Genomic DNA, 22081 nt, shown 5'->3' on the forward strand with positions numbered 1-22081 from the left:
ATTTTCGTTTTATGTAATATATCATTTTATAATATATAATAACAATTTTCTGCCTGTCTCTAGATTTGCTTGTGAATTCAAAATTTTGTAGCTGATGTGGCTATTTTTTAACTAATTCAAAGTAGTCTGCATTAGTGTTTTTGTTTTCTTCCTTTTTCGGTGTTTTGTGGCTTCCTTTATAGTAGGTAATAAGCATAAGTAAACAGGAATAAGAGCCGTTTGAACAGTTGTCAGACCGAAATTCCGAATGTCCTAAGTGTGGTAAACATAAACGAACTCGGTCGAAACGCAATGTTGCACAGGGATGGAAAAAAATTCCGAGGTCATTGCAACTAGATTCTATTTATAGTATAATTTCTCGTGAAGCACAACTTTCAAAACGGAGCAGCGTGTGTTTTACCAGCGTACGAGTATAAAGCGGTACAAACTATGCAAATCTACCCTTGTTCAAGTCTTTTCAAGAACGACTGCACCGCAATTACTAGCACAGAGTCGTTAATAAGTTATTAAGCATAAAGAGGTTGCTCGAAGATTTGCTATGTCAATCCAGAGTACGTTGAAGATTACGGACGAAACAAACGAGTCGTTGGTGTTTTCCAACAAAGTCTACGAATTTCAAAAACCTACTAGTTGTTGTGGTAATTAACTGTTTGTTGTTAGGCTGCCCGTTTCGGTCGCTACACGAACTACACACTACTGGAATCCGCGCGCTTGACTACAAGGATCGCGGAGTCTCGATTTCGAATTTAACTTTTTACGATTTACTGATTTTTTTTTTTCTATTTCATTCGGCCGCATGCACAAATCAGAATAAAAGAACAAGATGATACTTGGTTTCGCCGCAGCTACTCTTATTATCCTCTTTTTGTATATTTTCTAACCTGCAGTATAACTGATATTTTCATAAAACATAAAAAATTTAATAATCATCTAAATCGAAACAACCGTTGTCCAGTTCGTCTAGTTGCATACTTTGGAAATCTACCTTGTAGCGCAAAATTCCTGAAAAAATAAGAAAATGAATGTTAGTTCTAGACCACAATGCGCAGAATTTCATTAGCAAAAAATATTATTTTGAAATAGAATACTTTTTAAACAAAAAATAATTATGAAACGAATCAAACGAACGTTCAAAAACGAATCTACATTAGATTTAGAAAATATTCCGCAGTTGCGTACAGTGGAATAACTTGAATGATATTTCTTTCCACTGGAGCAATGACACCATCTGAGAATCTGTTTTCCAACGAAAAGATATTTCTCTTCGGCTGCAAACAGTTGATATGCATACAACATTTGCTAGTATAATCTAAATTGATTTGGGCGTTGGACTGCGCTGATAAGAGGTTCCTTTTAATGTAACATTTGCAAAGAAACAGGTTCTGGTTTTGATCAATTTGTGCCTGTTAGTATCACTTGTATGTGCGCGATAATCTGACGCACGTCTTGTGGGCGTATTCGCGACTGTGTTGTTTTTGTTGGGCACAGCTAAGCTAATGAAGCCGTATAGGTATCTTGCAGTACGATTTAAATGATGGTAATAATTTGTCTTTTTTTAATTCCAGAAGGGAGACTCTTTCTGTGACCGACTAAAAGGGCAATAAAGCGTTGCTTATTATTTTTGTAAGAAAATCCATCGGGAAGAAACAGTATGTTCATAATTTTGAAAGAAACTTCAGTTACCATAGGCAGTAAATATTTACGTGCATCCTTAATGAAACCTGTTCCAAAAACCTGAATAATCAGCAGAAATCTATGTTATGTTGCGTTCCGTCAAATAACTCGCAAACTAACACTTCATATGCTGAAACGCATAAAAATCAGCAATTTCAATTGGACCTCTAGAAAAGGGTTTAATAATAAGGTGCGTTGTTTAGCTTGCCACAAACAAGCCTCTTTAAATTGTTAAATGTTGATATGGTTCGTAAATCCAAATTTATGCAAATCGCGAACAACCTTAAATACACTACTTCAGACTAAAATAAAAAAGACCTGTTCATCATATTGGTTTGCCACAATTAAATAAATGGATGCACTAACTTGGATCATTAATGTTCATCTTGTTAGTAAATACAAATGCACTGCCGCTATAAGCATAACTGTCCCATGCGCTATGGGATTTCATATACACATGGGACAATTATGCGTAGAGCGGCAGTGCAGTACACTGCTAAACGAGAATAATCTCAAATAAGTCTGCATATACGAGACTACTACGACAAGGAAGTCGAAATGATTAAAAAAACCAGCACAAAAGCAATCAGAACTTCATCAACGAAGTTCCTGTACTAGATGAAATCCAACGATCGTCCGCTATTACGGCACACGATGTTCGCGGGCTCAATACTCTTGGATATATCCATTAATGTAATCCGAGATCAGAGCTTTTTGGCGATCTAATACTACTGTTTTCTCAGGAATTCAACACACTAACCTGTTTGCATTCTATACAATTTTACTTATATACAAAACTCAAGAGGCTCAAGATTCGAAACATTTCTTCACTTAGTTGCAGCTCTAGACGCGCGTCATTTTACTTTTACATAAACAACAAAGGCTTGGTACTATAGTCTGTTGCGGAAAATGACTTTCTGTTTTGCAAGGCTTTGCAGCTTTGCAGGAGTGTACAGTACCGTACAGGAACATTACAGGACTAATGCTATGATCGTACTGAGCTCTAAGAATCTAGGGCTCACACATACGACGAGTTTCTTACGAACCAACGTCTTACACACTGTCATACGGGGGCACATTCCAGCACTAGAATACGGTTTATAAATTTCAGTAGGCAATATAGGTAAGGGACGGTGGGGAGTTCTGAACCATGGGGAGTTGTGAACATTGTCAATTCCCGCTAAGCTATAAATGAAAAAAGTGGTAACTACTTTTAAATGTTTCCACTGTCATAACGTCACTTTCTCATTAGCAAGTGATTCATTGTGTCCTTTACAAATTTCGAAAATTGGTGTCCTTTACTAATTTCGAAAATCGACCAATATTTATGGTAGTTATGCCCCGAAAACTAAACTATGTTCACAACTCCCCACCGTTCCCTACACCTAACATCCAAAGAGCTGTAGTTATTTTATTAACAGTCAAGCGTAAGTACCAATTCAGTCTATTTGTTTAGAATAACACCAAGGATGTTTCACTTCATATACATAGTTAATGGTAGTTTCATTGAAAGATTGGGGGATCAACTACTGTATCTTCCCTCTTCCAATGACCTTTATACAAAGCACTTTGGAAATTGGGTCTTGGTTAAATTCAGCGATAGCTTTATGTGAGTAAAGATTCATATTTACCCCTCACAATTAGGACTACATTTCTGGCATAAATCGTAATCCATTTCAGACAAGTTTTGAGAAAAAGGTCCAATATCAGTGAACAGAAGACAACAAAATATATAAAAAAAAGTTTTATTGAACATTGATGAGCTGAAACATGACTATAATGGTCAAGTTTGCAGCCAGATACTGATGAGATAAAGTCGAAACGTTAATTCATGATTCGCCTATAGGTATTTGGCCCAACATAAACAACATGGTTTCAATCCAACTTAGGGAGATCCTGAGCCATGTTTCGTTTTCGTCATGATTTCACCAACAGTAAGAATTTCTGTGCTTACCGTATACTTTCCATTGTCAGTCATTTGCTTGCGAATACATGTTCTTGAACAAGTTAGACTTATGTGACCAAGTGGGGTACCAGGTATTGAAGGAACGATGTAGTTTAATGGCATCAATGTCAATTTACAACTTTTCGACGGATACGAGTTTCAACCGATACTGAATTCCTTTAGAATGAACTGGACAGCTTAAACACGTGGCATGATTTAAACAGAACCCTTAAACGTATAAATGCGCAATGTTGTTTTACAACATCCCGAAATTCATTTAAAAATTATCGCATTAACGTGATATAGCTGTGAGACAATTTTCACAAAATTCTAAATTGTAGCGTGCGTCCTGCTACCTCATCTGCGGGCAGCTTAAATGTAACTAGCAGGCATTGCATTTATCGCTCATATGAGTAAATGCGCCCGGATAGTTTGCTACTGCGACAATAAAAACTCACATTTTCACACGAAAAGTTATTGGCACTCACACAACTTCTCCGGATAAATACAACGTGTTATTTCTCCGGATAAATAAAACCGCCGGAGAATGGGTGAATGAGTTTATCACGATATCCTTTTTTCGCTCGCTGCTGTCCTGTCGTTATTCCAAAACACGAAAAAACAAATCTATCATATTTCTTTGCCGCTTTTCTTTGTAATTAAGTGTATTTTTGAAGTTTTTATTGATTTCCACGAAATTAAAATTTTATCACCTTCTCCGGTGAGAAGGAAAAAGTCAAATAAATTTTATCCGGAAAATCATTCTCACGCTATTTATGGAGACGGAGAATTTTGCGACTCATCTTATCTCGGAAAAGTTGGACATCGGATAAACTTCTTCTCGCGTGAGTGAGAGAGAATTACAATGCTTGGTAACTAGTCTATCAATAAATGTACATAATCTAAGTAACCTCTAGTCTAATTTAGACCAAGGAGTCTATCGGTGTATACACAAATAAACCACAATAAACTAAACTAATACTTCACTAGCACGAAAGCCGTTGAATCACTTTAAATTGAAAAACAAAACAAATGACAACCATTAAACTGAACATGATATGAGCAAAATTACAACTTCTTCCTGACCAACCATATTTAATACGCTGGAACCAATATTTAACATTTTGGGCGAATAGTCGGTAGGTTAATGCTTCATAAATTTAATAAAAAGAACATTAAATATTTAAGTCTTATAAAAAGTAGCATACTATGTTATTAAGGCACCGTGTGAAACTAATATAAATAAATACTACATTAAAAGTACGAATAGATTTTGCAGTAATATTCCTACTGCACTATATGAAAAAAACGGGTGTTCGAATTATTTTATGTACACGTTATTTTTCGGACACCGCACTACTCACTATTGAACATTTGTCAATCAAACCCAAAACCATAAAAGAACCATCTAAGCAAGTATAACTAGTCAACTGTTACACTGAGTAAAGCAACGATAGTTTTATCGAGGGCTTTAGTGTTCTTTACTTTTGTGGAAGGCAAGTAATTTTCAAAAAAACTTTTTTTAGTCCTGGGAAAAATGTGTACGGCGAAGTTGACAAACATCTAATGAACGTATGGCGATTTCCTATTTTCCCGCTGACGAATTCTATCCCCGGTGAACCATGAATTTTAAAATAAAATAATTCTAAAACTTCAATTGAACAAACTCGTAACACAACAAAATGTAATATTATTTATCAACTGCAAATGTAACCAACCAAAAACACATTCGAAATGAAAGCATCAACAAATGAGTGAAACTATTGGATGGTCAAAAAATCAGAAAGGAGCTCACGAAACAAAACAATTCAACCTTTCAATGGCATGTTTCATTGAATCAATTACCTTCACTCTTAAAAGTCATCGACGGCGCTGTGCATGGTGCAGGTGCCTCTTTCATCTAAACGCAAGATACTTATGGTCGGTCGTGCTATCGAGTCTGTTAGTTTGGTATAATGTGAGCCAGTATATTCGGGTCTGATTTTGGACCAAATGGTAAAAATATTATTCCACGTGAGATTCCGATAACAGACCTGTCACCTGACAACGTTCTTGACATCCTCACACCGTTGTGCAAGGCGATAAATGTTTGTATTTTTGCAGTATCTATTTTTGTGCTTCTAGTGCGATAATCCCAAAAATTAGACATAGGTATAGACTCGCCGACACAAGCTAATTTGAGCTAGCACTTTCATGTCTTTGGAGTAACGTTTTCTTGTGAACACATCTCTAATTACAAAGTTTTTTTTTCGTCCGATCGTCAACATTCGGATGTTAATCCTAATCAATGCGATTAATACGTATTGTAAGTCTGCTGTTATCTGGATCACTAGCTTACTAATAATTTTTAATAACTCCTACACCCAAGCGTTCTGTGGTTTCCTGTCATGCTATCGGTATGGTAGTAGAAAATATTGAATTGTTAATATGCTTCCAATGATATATCATCATAAAAACGAGCCACCTCCGCTAAATCGTTTATGCTCTCACTCACGGTTGCCAAGTGGCTAAATCAGCTGTTGTTCAATCGGTGACACCTAGCAGCGGTTGAATGAATACTGAGGCAGAAAATCAAAGCCAGAGAGATAGTAAAAACGAGAGATTGCAGAGGCTGCCATGCTAATATTTATACAAAACGGTTTACCGGATCCGCTTTTTATCTAGATACGCACTCACCACACAGGCTTGGAACCGATTAGTTCAGTTGTTTCACCCCATCAGTTGACTGATTTATATTAACTATTCAATGTTATATTTTATGTATGTGTTCGATTTCAATATTTTTTGCTTGACTTTGATTTGCGGTTTTTAATCTAGGGACCTGGTGGCAGTAATCCCTACTGTGTTTTCGCTGTTTCACAAACATTTTCTTAGTTTGATTTCAATTTGTTATGTTTTTTTACTATTCGAAAAAATCGGCCTAGAACGCGTTTTCTGTTACGGAATTGAAAAAGTGGAAAGTAAATTTTAGTTTGTCAGTGCCGTTTGGTTGTCTCTGTACGTCGAACAGCGTGAATTCGGTTTTAAAGTCGTAATACTACAAATGAAATGTAATTGATTTAGTAATCGTCAAGGTCAACGTCGTCCAATGGCTCGTCGGCCTGGAGTGACTGAAAGTCAACTTTGTAGCGAAGAATACCTGCATTCCAGTTATCACAGCGCACAAACAAACCCGCCCACCCACGCGGTTATTCAGTGACGGTGTTAGCGGTTTACGTTTCGGGAGAAAGAGAAAGAGAGAATACAAAGGGAAAAAAATGGATTTTGTTAGCAACACTAGCGATATGTGCTCGCATTTTTTCTATGCTGAAGAGCATCAACAACTGCGTTTGGTGTACCGGACAGATTACATATTAGCGATAAGCACTTACCGCCTATTCCACCGAATCCTCGCACGAACTGACTGCCTTCCTGTGACTTGTCAGTGATTATTTCCAAAGTAGCACCGAAGCTCTTGTAGTTGTTGGCAAGCCATTCGAGAAGCGGCTGAGATTCAACCAGTTCCATCTCTACGCCGCTCTGTAATGTAAAGTTGAGAACAATAGAAGAGTCATCATTGTGCTTAATTTATGAATTCCAGGAGAGCGGACCTAAAAAATAGAAAAATTAATTTGCCCTTACTGCTTACGACTGAACCCAATATAAGCGGTGTGCTATGGCTATAGACTTGGCTGCTGTTCTGCCGTGTATTGAACGCATTTTCCACGCCAGAGCAATACCTAGCTGCTCGACCGTCTATGGAGGTTGACCTTCAATGTCAACTTCTTTCTCCGAGCAGTCTTGATAAACCGTGTAGTGTTGGAATATCTACATATATCTCAGATTAACGCAATGCTTAGTAACAGCATTCTTTATTCATCATTTTGACAGGCAGAGATAAGAAAGCTGAGTATCTTCGAATGTCCTCAGGGTTCTATCACCTTTGTTATGGAACTTGATTGCCGACGGCTTGTTAAGGATTCTTAATGAGCTTGAATTTACGACTTACGGGTTTTACGGCATCGGAACAATCTTTGTCTTAATGTAGCGTTACCAACCGTCCTTATTTTCGATGTTTTTGAGAATCGTCCTTATTTTTCTTCAAATGTCATTAAATTTAGTATCAACCCTTGCAGTATACAGGGCGATTCAACATAAGGTTTTTTTGCAAGGAATTTTCTAGTGGTTAACGACTGCTAATAGCAAACTGTCATGCTTTTTAGCTCAGTATTGTTTGCCATTTCATAACTGAACGTGAGGAACGTGTTTCGTACACTCCGACCATACTATGGTCGACCTAATCGGCCAACTGTTCAGTCCACTATTCGCCATATAATCAAAAGGATAGAATCGCATGTTATTGGATGATAAGCGAATAAATCGACCTCATACAGCACGCAGTGAAGAAATCATAGCAGCGGTCGCCGAGACTGTACCCGAAGATCACAAAGAATCGCCATTCTCAACAGTTCGGCATGTTGTATGCAACAGCTTGGCGTATTTTATGGAAGAATTTTGGTCATTGTGCCATTTTAACGGACTGGTTATTGCCCAAACCTGAAACCCGTAGTCTTGAAAACATTTGGTTCCAACAGGACGGCGCCACGTGCCACACAAGTAGTGTAATAATGGAACTATTGTGTTAGAAATTTGGTGAACGATTCATTTCTCGTCGTGGACTTGTCAATTGGCCGCCTGGACCATGCGATATCACTCTAGACCTTTTTCTATTGAGCTATTTGAAGTCAAAAGTCTAAATGGATAAGCCTGCAACGATTGAAGCATTGGGAGCCAATATTACTCGAGTAATTTGCCAGGTACTACTTGAAATACTCGAATAAGTCATCATAAATTGGACCACTTCAAGCGCTGCAATATTCAACATTTAAAAGAAATTGTTTTCAAACAATAAATGGCAAAAAATGTTCTTTCGAGTGATTATAAAGTTTTCGCGGTTTTTTTTTATTTTTCTAGTTTAAAATAATTCTCATTATGGATCACCCTGTATTAAATTATTCAGCTCAATTTCAGTCCAAGAGAATGTAATTTTTCGTACCAGGAATCTGAACCGGAATTCCGACTGGCTTTTGCCAGAATTATGGCTCAAATGACAAGATTGATTCAGGCTCAAATTTCGGGTGGATTTGAGGCTTCATTTGCTTTTAGTCCATTTGGTAACCCTACTTAATGGCTTATTGCACTTTAAGAGTTATCGAACAGTGACGTCGACAATAGGCGAAATTCCAGTTAACCCAAGCAGAATTTCAATGCTCTTTTCACAGAAACGAATAATGAACAGATCTCGTTCCTTGCAATTTTTTGACTCTGAGTTTCTGTGTGCGGATCAATTGAAGTATGCTGTAGTTGTATTGGACTCCGAACTAAACTGACGGTCTGCTCACAATGAATTCAGACAGTGCAAACAAACTTTAGGGAAAATTTGGGGTCAAACCAAAAATATCTATAGTCAGGCTGCAATCAAATCCCTTAGCTTGGATAACTCAAGGCCCAACCTTGTGATTGACAATACTATCACCCTAGTTTGGGTTTAGTTTCTGTGATGATCTTTTACTACCTGTGCAATCCTTTCATCCGATCAGGGAAATGATGAGATAGCACAACAAGGCACAAATCCACAACTGCATACATGGAATGTGCCATTTGAGCCATATCTGATTGCATGGCCGTACAGAGCAATATTAGTGATTCGTATATTAGCTCCAGTTCATCTATTCAGTTTGGTCAGATATGCCAACCGCAAATGAAAGATTAAAACTTGCCGAATCTGGACCCCCGACAGTTGATCGTCCGATAAAGAATTCAGTCGATGGGCGCGGTCTGCTAAACAGAACACGGAAGACCTTCTTGGGAGTATTGCCGATCGTTAGGTATCGGTAGAAGGACTAGAATACCCATCTCTATTATGCAGCTGCTGCATACATTTAAGCCAGCCAACTCGCAGATTTCTTCGCGGGGTATTCAACACCTCTGTACTGACTGATTTATGAACCTACTGCTATGCTGCATTCAGGCTTTTACTGGTCAATCTTCGATGTTTATTTTGTTTTAGGTTCATTTTATATAACACCATGAACCGACATTCGCATGATTTTTTCATGACTGGAACAGGTATTACTGATGCTTAACCCTTAAATGCACAATGTTGTTTTAAAACAACATTGCGAAAATCGTCTCAAAATTATCACAATAACGCATTGATACTGATCAACTACACATAGGCTGTTGTCTCAACATAAACGTTTTGCAACTCTTGAGCGAACCACTAAAGGCCGATTTCTTCACGCTCGCTTAACGCTTAAACCAGGTTTAAACGTACTGGTGAACCTGGTTTAAAAGTTAAGCGATGGTGAAGAAATCGGCCCTAAATCACATTAAAAACTTGCCAACAAAATAAATTATGATCTTTGCTTACCGAAAACAAAAAAAAACGCCCCCACTTGCAACATAGCTATTAAGAACTACACTTACCTCCTTGTCAGTGAAGTGGGACTTGTCTTTCTCTTGCTCCGGGGTCAGGTGCAATACTGTTGTGGATGTCGCACTGACATGATTCTTCAGCACGTAGCGTTGAATGTCCAAGTTCTCCCAGCAGATAAGTGTTTCAACCGAGCCTAGTTCCAACGCCTTCAGCGTGTCCTCCACACCGAAACAGTACTTGCCGGTATCCTTGCAAACCAAATTAGTAAATTAGTTCCATTCGTGAGAGCGAATCGCAATAGCTAATCACCTGTGAAATTTCGTCAAAGTATCGCCCGATCAGCTTTTTCTCCTGAATAAATTTAACGTTTTGCAGCGATTCTGCAGCCAGTTCGATAGCTTGATTGAAACCATTCTCGCCACCGTACGACACGTCCACCAGTTTGATCACTTTCGATTGCAACCGCTGTTTGCAAATACAACCATTATATGCCCGTCTATACACAAGTTACGACCAAGAAGCTACCTACCGGATCGAACATATCTGACTGGCTGAGCTCCGTCTTGAAGTCGGCACTACCGGCAAGGATCAGTCCGGCAATGTTTGGCTTATCGTTGGTGATGAACAGCTGGGTAGCAACTTCTGCCACCTTTCGGACGTAGTTGTGACGTTTCTCCATACGCAGACGCGCGAAACGCAACGCGGATTGACCACCTCGTCCATGCTTCTTCGGAAGATCAACGGTGAATTTGTGCAGCACTTCACGTGTGTTACCCTGTGAAAGAGTGTCATTTAGTTTAGATTGGTCGAGAGCTTAGTTTGCTGTACAGCTTACCTGAAGTGTACCGAACAGTGCGCCGTTACCGTCCATCACGATGAAACCGAACTTATTGTCGTCCGCCAGCAGTGCCGTCAGTGCTTCTGTGTGAAACTTATTATCGCAGAGGTATAAAGAGGTATTGATCGGTTTGAACGGTTCGAAGTCAATGTTGACCTTCTTCTCCTTGCCCTCTTCGGTCACGATCGTACCGCAGTAGATCACGAGTCCATTCGGAGGCACTTTGGTGTATAGTTTAAGCCGGTGCTGGACCGAGGTAATGGCACCCAGTACGGAAAGACGGTTTACGCGAGACTTAATGTTGGACGCCGTGCCGAACTCATCGGCCAACATCTTGCTCACACGACTGATCTGATCCTTCGGTGGGATGATCAGCGAAATCATGCTAGTACCATTGCTACGGACAAAAAAACGAGTATAGGTTAAATTAGCACATCTGAAATTTCGATCGTTATGGCTGAAGAAAATTTGGATCAACCAGGCACTATAATCGGTTTCAGTATAATGCACTGCCGCGATACGCATAACAGTTCCATATTCATACGAAATCCGTAGTATGAGGATCAAGGCATTACAGTTAGAAATCAAGTGTAATATTCCCGGATGTTTGATATGATAAATTATAAACTAGTTCATTATACTTTCGACGAAAAATGTAATTAAATGATCCCAATCATATGGATAACTGTGTGTGTTATTTCGAAATATGAGTTAGTGATGTCAACCAGCCAATAATAATGTACAGTCTCCTGAATAAAACGTCTCGTTCATCGTCGTCAAACACTACAAAAAGGGAAGCAAATGAAACATCAATACTTATCGGGGAATCTAATTATTTTCTATCACTACATTGTGGACGACCAGCACAGTTTCATGCCTAAACGATCGATAACGACCACCCTGCTCTCGTTCGCAAAATATATAACCGATGCTATTTTCATGGAAATATCTGCGTTCTTCGACACGACCAACAAAACAATGATAATATCGCAATAGCCAAGCTAGATAAACTCGGCATTCATGTACAACTTTTTAGCTGGTTTCGTTCCTCGCTCGATGGAAGGCAACTCCGAATCTTCATTAAAGACTATCTGTCCATTTCTCGTTACAGCCGCCACCTCACAGCACCTCGAGCCAGTGATATTTCTCTTTTATTTCAATGACGTCAATATCATACTACAAGGACTTCGCCTCCCAAGTAACAATTGAAGTTTTATAGCACGCTACAAGTGCAATCTAAGTTTTATGAAAAGCTATATAACTATCATAAAACCTCAATTGTTACTAGGGCTTTCCTTCGCCGACATGGAGATTTACCGATGGATACGGCATTCGACCGATTCTGAATTTCTTCGAAAGGAACTGGACAGCTTCCGTACACGGATTGATCTACACAGAATAGTTCTAAGCCAGAATGCTCAATCGTCCGTAAAAACTTTAGTAGCGAAACGTTTTATTACGCGTTGGTCCGCTCAACACTGGAATATTGTTCTTATGTTTGAAATATCGTACTATCAGAAAGTGGTTGACTGAATCGAGACTGTCCATACGCCATCACTGATGGCGAAACAGATGTCAACTGGCGAGCTACGAAAACCGTTTTCAGTTAATACACCTCGATACTCTCAGCATCCGAAAGGTCTGCTCTAGAGCCCGATTCGTCTACGACTTACTGTCAGGCAGAGTAGAGAGTTCTCAAATTCTTGAACGCCCGAATCTTCAAGCCCTCAATCGAGGTCTACATTATAACTCTCTCCTGCGACTACCTTTCAGGAGGACCAGCTACGGTCGCCGATTTACTAGCAGAACGTCAGTGGCTCAAATTCAGCTGATGTGGCTCGACAACCGTACTCTGCTCCGCCGGGTGTTTGTTTCACAATTTTTAATGAACCGCTATCTCCGCAAAGGCCTCAACAGCCATCGGATGGCGGTGTTGACCATGAAGTGATAGCCCGATTAATCAACTATGACCGGCGGGCTATCAATGAAACGTTACGATCGCAATCCGTTCCTGTGCGTCTTTTCCACTCGATAGACTTCGTGATTCCGGCCTGACCGATGCACATTCTTGACTTCAACTTTTTCCAATCTTTGGTTTAACTTGGTTTGGCGTGGAGCCCGGAAAATACTTCTATGATTAGAGACGAAAAATTTGCGCATGGAATGGGTATGAAGCGAGGATGCCGGAAGAACTTAGATCCTGGAAGATGTCGTCGACTTCTTGCAGAATAGCTGGCTATGTGCGATTGAAGAAGGTGTGTGGGTGGCGGGCGTACAAGGATACTAGCAAGCGGCCGAAGATCGGGCAGCCTAAACATCTGAATCATAATAGGTCATGGCCCGGAACACCAGGATTGTCCGTCGATGACAATGATGATGATCCGTATAACTATGAATACGCCTGTATAAAGTAAATGAAATTTTAGTCCACGCCTCCAACCATGTCACTCGAAGATGTTCACAGATTATCTATTGATATCTATAGAAATAATCTAGCATTTCTTTAATGGAAACATCCGAGTACGAATAGCAGACAAATAAACATGAAAACTTATTTCGCTCGCACTGGCGCAAATCAAATGGGCGCTGTGGCGCAAGAGTAAAACCTCTAAATATGTATTTTAGAAAAGATCCGCAATATAAAATCAAGTATGCTTCAAACGTATTTCTCGCCAAGTGGAAGTCGAATGCGGTAGCAACTCTGTTAAAAACTGTTGAAGTTCGGTAACTGCGCTGGAGTAAGCTATTTCATAGACCCCGAATGCTAGCTTGAAAAAGGCAGTCGAGGATAGGACAGCAATCCACTATTGCGTAAGTCCTAGACGAATAGAGTTTGCGAGCCGTCACCCAAGATGCTGAAAGTATCGAGGTGTATCAAATGACAACGTCTTTCTTAACTCAGCAACAGTCTATTAGGCATTGCACAGCCTCGATTCTGTTAACTCCGTTCTAGTAGTGCGTATTATAACAACAGCACATAATAGCATGAGTTAAGACTGTATACATCCTTGAATTTCAGTCGCCATGGGGTCGGCGAAGGAAAGGTGGATGCTTGTTATTTGATATGAACGTCATTATATATCACTGGGTCTAGATGGCTTCCTTGTGGGATAACAGGTGTAACGAGAAACGGTACAGATACAGTCCTTAATGCTGCTCCGAAGTTAACTTCCATCGAAATAGGAACGAAACCAACGAAGTTGTCGTCCATCAATATTGAATTTGTCTAGCTTGGCGGTTGCGATATCCTATAGTACATGTAGTTCACGGAACAATTTATTAGAATCTAGAAGACCACACAACAAGAAGACTGGCAACAGAATCAGAGGCCAGCAACACCTCTGTTTAAATTTATACTAGGCCAAGGAAGCTATATTAAGATTTTGAAAGTAATGGTTGATTTCGACGTCAACATTTCATAAGGCATACAATATGCTCACGTTGAGAAAATGTCGTCTGAAAAATTATCTCGTTTTTTATATTCCCATTTATACACAGGAGCTTGATTTAAGGACCAAACAACTCAATGCCGTGTTAAATTAATTATTTTTCCGAATAATATACCAGATTCATTAAAAAAATTGCATTTTGAACGATTTTTGCAGATATGTTTTGGTCCCTTATGAAACATCGTACTGGTTTTGTGCCCTCTCCCATAATCCCTTTTCGGCGAGACGTTAGCTTATAGTGCGTGCGGGTGAGCCCTTTTGTTTACAGCAAATGATTATTATGTTTATTTTGATTCCTTTCTTGGTGTTGCGATGTTGTTTGGTGTATATGAACCGTTAAGTAAGTTATTTTGCTTATGTGCCTTTTCGATAATCCATTATTTCGCCAACAACCAGGCTTCTGAATCAGCTTATTTAAGGTATGTATAAAGCTTTGTTACTGTCCATTTGAAGTAAGTATTAACCGGAATTGTTTACGTTTTGTTTATCGGCACATTTGAAATGTTCTCGTCGATTTGCGGGTTTACAATTAAGATTTAACTATCAGGCTAAACTAAAATTGTCCCATTCAATGCTTTTTTAAATGGTGCAGTTGTAGGTCGCATACTAACTTCTATCGGTAAACGATTCCAGCAGGACACTACATACGCGAGTACGCTTTTCCTATAGTGATTGTGGATTTACGATGTGCGGTAAACAATCGTAATCTTTCTACATTACTACTTCGCAAATTTTGCAGTAGCGTTTTCTAGAAGAGAATAGAAGCAAATCTGCGAAAAGTGTGGTAGTGAAGCAAAACTTTCCTAATGATGTCAGTAACTTGAGTTGTCCCCTATTTTTTTTTCAACATTCGGAATCTTATTACCACACTTGCAAAAGATGATGTTTTCCTCGTCTTGGGATAATGATCATTGTCCGCTACCCACTGCTCGATCGAATTGAGGTCCGCATTCACAATTGATTTCTTCAATTCTTTCGCAACTTTGGGTAGACTATTTGTGTAGAGCTGTAGCATAAACCTTGTGACGTGCCTTTGGCAAGCATACGTTCGGCAGATTTCACAGTTTGGTGTCACACATCTTTACAGCTTGGTGTTGCTGGTCATTTTTCCCATCTACTAAAAAGGGCACATACTGAAGTGCGCTAATTACAGGGGGATATCTCTCCTGAAATCGCGTACTGTCGCGTATCCTGTTTAGCTGCTTGAGGAGTCCTTCGTCAGCGAATACCAGGCTGGCTGTCGTAAGGGCGGATCAGATGTTCAGCCTTCGGATGATCCTAGACAAATTCCGGAAGTACAAACTGCAGACCTACAACTTGTTCATTGATTATAAGGCGGCGTACGACTCAGTGAAAAGAAATGAGCTGTGGCAGATGATGTCAGAACATGGTTTGCCTGTGAAACTGATTAGAAAGATATGTTCGACCTTGGATAGTTCAAAATCAAGTATTCGGATTGCAGATGAGATCTCAACCTTATTTGTGACCTTTAATAGACTGAAGCAAGGTGATACACTTTTAAATTTGCTGTTCAATATTGTTCTTGAAGGAGCTATCAGGAGAGCTAGCGTGCAAAGGAACGGAACTATCATCACAAGGTCGCATTTGCTGCTTGGTTTTGCGGACGATAATGATGTAATTGGAATCGATCGTAAAAGAGTAGAAAAGGCCTTCGTGCCTTTTAAGAGGGAGACAGCGAGGATAGGCTTAGTCATCAACTCAGCCAAGACAAAGTACATGGTCGCAGGTAAAGAGAGGCAGGTCTAGTAGTGTTGGTTACGAGGTAGTGCTTGATGGTGACGTGTTTGATGTGGTGGAAGAATGGAAGAATTCATTAATCTTGGCACACTTGTGACTTGCGACAACGATGTTTCCCGTGAGGTAAAAAGGCGTATTGCAGCTGCCAACAGGTCCTTTTACGGTTTACGTAACCAGCTTAGGTCCCGCAACCTGCAAACGTCCAAAAATCTCCTTATACAAGTCACTAATCCTCCCTGTCGCTCTTTATGGCCACGAAGCGTGGATGTTGAGGGCGGTTGATAGGAGAGCATTCGTAGTCTTCCGGCGTAGTGCTGCGGATTATACTCGGCAGGATATACGAAAATGGAGTGCGGCGTAGACGCATGAATCATGAGTCGTAACAAGTATACAAAACTACGGATATTGTTAAATAGATAAAATACGGCAGACTGCAATGGATTGGTCTTGTGGTACGAATGTAGGAAGAAATAATTGCGAACACAATATTCAGCAGAGAGCCAGGAAGAGGACGCTTACTACGAAGGAGACCACGAACACGTTGGCTATACGCAGTGGAAGAGGACCTGAGATCCCTGAACGTGCGGGAGAACTGGAAGGACTTCGTACAAGACCGTCAAAGATGGAGCTCTACGATACGCCCGGATTCGCGAGATGACGGTGTACCCAACAAGGTGTTCATGGTAGGTCGCTGCTCGAGAAATAAAAGTATAAGATCTCGTGCTTAGTTTGAGAAGCCAAAATCCTCTCTCAATTTAGAGCTGCATGACGATGTCATTGTTAATGTTATCGTCCTAATATATACCCAACAGTCGCAAGTATGCTGCCGTGGTCGGTGTTTTTAAAATCGTATATGAAATAATCTATGACGTCTTCGCAGTCCACTTTTGTTACCATCGAGCAAAAGGTGTAGTGGCCAGTGGGGGATGATGACGCACATGCTTGTCTAAACCAAATTATTCTGCATTACGATGGATTACTTTTTCGGAAACAGAAATCTGATGCGCTCGAAGAAAATCCATCAAAAAAGTTAATCATCGTCATAATGTACATGGCTCTCGTTACATCGCAGTTCTGTATCATTTGACTATGGGAGTAGGTGGATTCGTAGAACTACGTGCAATTCACAAACGTCGCATTTCACTTGCAGTCCCCAAGTAGGTAGTCAGGGTAAACAAAGAGAATTTGAGTCGAAGGCGCTAGAATCCTACGATGTCGATAGCAGATGGGTTCACTTATTCCACTAGTGAATCTAGGGCGACACAAAGAAAATCCCCATCACAGAGGGGGCGAAGATCCTAACGATGAACGAGAGCAGAGAGGAAACTTGAATGGAAGGAGGTGTGATTACGGGGGCGACAGCGTCTGGCATCATACGCGCTCTTTCTACGTAAAAAGTAGGTGAGATGGGTAACATTGCATGTGGAAACAACGTAAAAGGAATCATCATGATCATCGACATCATCGTCACTGCGCCACGAGGACTATTCTTTACTCTCAAGTGCTCCGCTACGTAGGAAGGAACGAAATTGATTGGTGGAGGGGTTGAAGGAGTGCGAGTAAAAACATCGCTCTGTGATGCTGTCCGCGCTTGATATTACATTGTAGGCAGAGCACCCAATTACCAATCTCTGCTTGTAGAGTTCTCTCGCACATTCGAGCAAGACCTGATCGATGATTATTGTACTTGTCTGGTATTTATTAGCAAAGAATATTCCTTGCTCAAGAATAGGGCAAAATATTCACTAGTTTCATTATAGTCGGTCTTACTTGCTTATTTTATGGGAAACAAATAGAGTGCATGGTTCATTAACTTGCATAAGTACCTCTCTTTTGAGTTACTCTCTGGATATTAATTCTAACAGTCCTTCCTTCCCCTGCTCTATTTCAAACAGTGAACATTACCAGAAACTGTTTCATAAAGAATCCCTATCCCTTATGCTACTGAATGTCACTTTCCGATCCATATTTTTAACTCAACCATTTCGATACAAAAAAAAGAAATGACGGTGGTACTTACCCTCGAGCCATTTCCAAGCTTTTGATTAGCTTCTTGATCTTCCAGATCTCAACATTCCGATCTGCAGAAGTTTCCTCGAACGACATTTTGCTGTTGTAGCTTTTGCCTGCTTCTGTTTACTGTTCCTCAATCTCCTGCTGCTGGTGGGGCCAATAGAATCCCTTTCTAAACGCTGCTTATGCTGACCTCCTTCCTACTTTCTCTGACGTTCTGGAATGACAACGATGACGAAGACCATGGAAAATGGGAAGGGCGAGAATGAAGCAACAAACGACACAATTAAACTGATTACATTAAAACCATTTTGCCAAATTTAAACTCGACTGAATTTCACTGATAAACTACACAATGCTTCGGTACTACAGGGTTTAAAATGAAAAATCGGAATTCGTGGCAAAAATGGCGATTGGACTGAGCCACACACAGCGCAACACAGCACTCTCCGCTGCCAATTTTTCGTTTATTTTCTTATTACACCTCTCGCAGCGCTGTTGGTTAACAGCCGAGGGGTATACAAAGAGCGTTTATGTATAATATTTGAGTTTATTATCTTATTTTAAATTACTTGTGATTATATGGCATTCAGCGTCATAGATCACATGCATCAAAAGCGCAACGATTTTTAATTTCGGCTTCATAGCTATATCTTCAATTTAATTTTAATTGCACTTTGCTCTACATATTGCATATGTTTACCACTTATTTTCGTCGTGTCCCATTCTAGTATAGTAAGTTGTAATTTACCACGATTTAAAAAAATAATTTCATTTGAGGTACATAGCAATACCTTCATCACTCACAATAAAACAACGTTATGAGCGCCCTTCGCTCCAAATATTCGTCAAATGCAATTTACGCTAACTCCCGGACTGATACTACCCCCATTCTCTCAGCATTGAAATGGACTCTTCTCGTGTTTTACTCAATCCTCTCTGTACCTCTCTAACACGTTCCACTAACATTTACAAAAAAAAAACAAAAACAGTCCCTTAGATGCAGTAAATACCACGCATTGAAAATAGTACATAGGCATGAGCTGAGTACAGACGCATATAATTATGTACTTTTAACATGTTGGGAAAGTCACACCAAAATGGCATGAATGAAATTTTACCAGCAACTATCTTCATTTTGTCACACATCGAATCAACAATCGTGGAGCTACGCGCCTGTCAAAATTTGGATAGCTATGTGATAAGCTCTGATCGTCTGTGAAATTGCTTTCCACATGGAATCGGAACGCATTGATAGTAGGAGACCATCGAAACCGAAAAGGTGTAGGTGCGATCGGAAACGAATAGAAAAAACTAGTACAAACCTGAATATTTGTTTGCGCCGATTTAGGACTACTCAATGTAGTTCAAATAACAAAAAAGTGTTAATTTTCAAATTATGGCGCTACTATCACACATAAATATGAATCAATTATTGCCACACATTTCCGTTTTTGAAATTGGTTTACAACGGTGTAATCGATAATACGTCTCATTCAAACTTGAGAGCAATATGTTCATCTGTTTTACACTAAAAACTCTATAGCAGCTTTTTACCTGGTGCTACCACGGTGTATTGTAAAAAAAAAGATGGAATCATTACACCCAGGTTTGAAGGAATGCAGCACCGACTGCCAAAAACAAAAATTATGTTGCTTGAACCTTCCGGATCATCGACTCTAGCAACATGTTCAACCATTAATTGAACGCAACATGGCGGATTGGCAATTTTGAACATCATACCTTGGTTACCATTACCAGTTCAAACTTTTTCAATCTGACCTAAACCAGTTAAAAACTGACCATCACCCATCGTTTCCGAACATTTAATTTTCGTGCCATGACACCTCATATCATGACTATATACAGGAAGGTAAGCAAGGTAAACATCTAATCATTGAGTGCAACGAAAAAGTTTAGAAATAGCTCAATGATATAATCAACCGAACTCAAATCGTTTGGTATGTGTCATTTAAGGTTTAAATATTATTGGATATTATTGTGTTGGCACTTTTAATCACATCTAATCTTAAAAACAGTATTTGAAACTCGTAAGTTGATTCTGGAGAGAATTATTATTTCCTTTTGACTTAGGCTGCAGTAATCCGGTTGTATCCAGCTATACACAGCAGGATTACGGAATCTCTCATGTTCATTTACATGCACTCTTCGAGCATGAGTACAGACAATGATGACGGATTTATCAGTCTATCTCGTTCACTCTGCACCATACGCATGTCTTCGTAGCAGCAGTACACAGCTCCGTTCCATTCCATGGCCAACTCAAATATTCGACGTTTGCCAGAGAGAGAGATGCAATGCTTTCATGAAACGACTTGTGCCAACCAATCATTGGGCAATCATGAACAAGAAGATAAAGAACACTCAAAAGCCACAGTACTGCACATTTAACATTTTTTTCATAACCCCGTTATCGTACACAATACACCTACGTTTCACTAGCGAACAATCGATACGCGATACTGATGAATTTAGTACGATTTTCTTCGATTTTTGAATGATTTTATCAAATACATCAGGCTTAACGGGCGCGGATACACACGGACAAGAACTTGCTCGGCATGTGCCAAAATGTGAAAAGGAATGATGGCAGCGCCACCAGGGTCGAACTTTAACTGCACCCCGATAGATATCGTGAATGTGATCTAAAATGACAGTTATATGTTCATTCGAAATAACTCAAAATTTGGGTTCGTTTAAAATATGCACACACTAAAGCGGACCCTACACGTGCAGAAATATTGTCAATAAATCGATTATTGATCAATATATTGATCGTGTAAGGGTGTCTTGAAAATATTGAGCATGTAGAAATCAAAAGCGGACCCTACAGGTGCGGAAATATTGTCAATAAATCGATTATTGATCAATATATTGATCGTGTAAGGCTATCTTAAGAATATTGATCATGTAGAAATCAAATGGGATTGATGGATTGAAGCAGTCTTGTCAATATTTTTATTGACAATATTATTGTCTCGTGTAGGGTCCGCTAAATGGGATTGACGTATTGAAGCAGTCTTGACAATATTTTTATTGACAATATTCTTGTCTCGTGTAGGGTCCACTTAAGAAAAATAGTATGGTAACCTAGGGGAACGACACTCCTCGATTTGTTGATGAAATGAACATAAAATTTATATTTCTGAACGGATTGATAAAGATTTACATTAGTTAGTTCGAAATTGATTCGAATTTTCAACATTGCCAAAAAAAGTTTCAAATGGCCGAAGATGGTTTGAAATGTGTCATGAAAAACAAAATGAAATGCTCGAAATTCACGTTTTGACAGCTTCAGTGCTCGATGAAACCAAAACAAAACATTTCCAGCAGCATAACTGCATGACCAAATCAAAACAAAAACATAAATTTTGTTGCCAGAATTATTGAAAGATTCAAACATTGAGTATACAGAGTTGCCAGTTCCATCAAAATCGTCGAAATTCGAGCAAAATTTGCTTGAGATTTGATAGATTTTTTGTAATTTTTGCGATTTTTCTTAACAATGCTCGATTTGTTAGAAAATTGTCAAAATTTTCTAAAATTACCGGAAAAAGTACGAATTTATGTAAAACTGAACGGAATAAAACAATCATTCTGAAGTGACGTTCCCCTCGATGGTAACACTTACTATATTAGGAGGTAAATTCGACTTCGCGGGTATAGTGATTATCAGCCGACTACAACATTAGGTGACTTTAACTACATACATGTTCAAGTTTACTAGAAAGAAGATTTGTACCATAGTAGTAATATTGAACACTCCCAGTAAACGAAATGGCGGATAGGCAGGTTAAACTAGATGCTGGCGATCGATAGGCTATTGAAACGTTGTTCTAGGCTATCCGCCGTAACTTGCCGTTTACTGTAAAAGTAGTGCCCATTAAACGAAATGGCGGACAGGCAGGTTAAACTAGATGCTGGCGATCGGTAGGCTATTGAAACGTTGTTCTAGGCTATCCGCC

General features: G+C 39.4%; 1 protein-coding gene across 3 annotated transcripts; it reads right to left on the bottom strand.

The window, feature by feature from the left end:
• Window positions 1-830: 830 nt before the first annotated feature.
• Window positions 831-20709, bottom strand: LOC131690569 (eukaryotic peptide chain release factor subunit 1). 3 transcript variants are annotated; one of them, XR_009305597.1, is made up of 9 exons: window positions 20549-20709; window positions 18103-18312; window positions 10873-11272; window positions 10567-10812; window positions 10347-10502; window positions 10088-10285; window positions 6991-7138; window positions 5465-6758; window positions 831-1002 (listed from the first exon to the last, which is right to left on the bottom strand). XR_009305597.1 is itself a non-coding variant. In XM_058976457.1 (8 exons), exons 2-8 carry the CDS (start codon window positions 18186-18188, stop codon window positions 920-922), a joined length of 1317 nt encoding a protein of 438 aa, XP_058832440.1. In that variant the 5' UTR covers window positions 18189-18312; window positions 20549-20709; the 3' UTR covers window positions 831-919. The 3 variants fall into 3 exon arrangements, 2 of the variants coding, with proteins under 2 accessions (XP_058832440.1, XP_058832441.1); XM_058976457.1 differs by lacking the exon at window positions 5465-6758; XM_058976458.1 differs by lacking the exons at window positions 5465-6758; window positions 20549-20709 and adding an exon at window positions 19839-20445.
• Between the last annotated feature and the right edge of the window lie 1372 nt (window positions 20710-22081).

The sequence above is a fragment of the Topomyia yanbarensis genome, chromosome 3, assembly GCF_030247195.1.
Source record: "Topomyia yanbarensis strain Yona2022 chromosome 3, ASM3024719v1, whole genome shotgun sequence".
Classification (NCBI taxonomy): Eukaryota; Metazoa; Arthropoda; class Insecta; order Diptera; family Culicidae; genus Topomyia; species Topomyia yanbarensis.

Coding starts and splice junctions, on each gene's coding strand:
- LOC131690569 (XM_058976457.1), bottom strand. CDS start 18,188: ATGTCGTTCGAGGAAACTTCTGCAGATCGGAATGTTGAGATCTGGAAG. Junction 7,139..10,087: donor CCCACTTCACTGACAAGGAG/GTAAGTGTAGTT, acceptor TTTACATTACAG/AGCGGCGTAGAGATGGAACT. Junction 1,003..6,990: donor AGGATTCGGTGGAATAGGCG/GTAAGTGCTTAT, acceptor TTATTTTTTCAG/GAATTTTGCGCTACAAGGTA.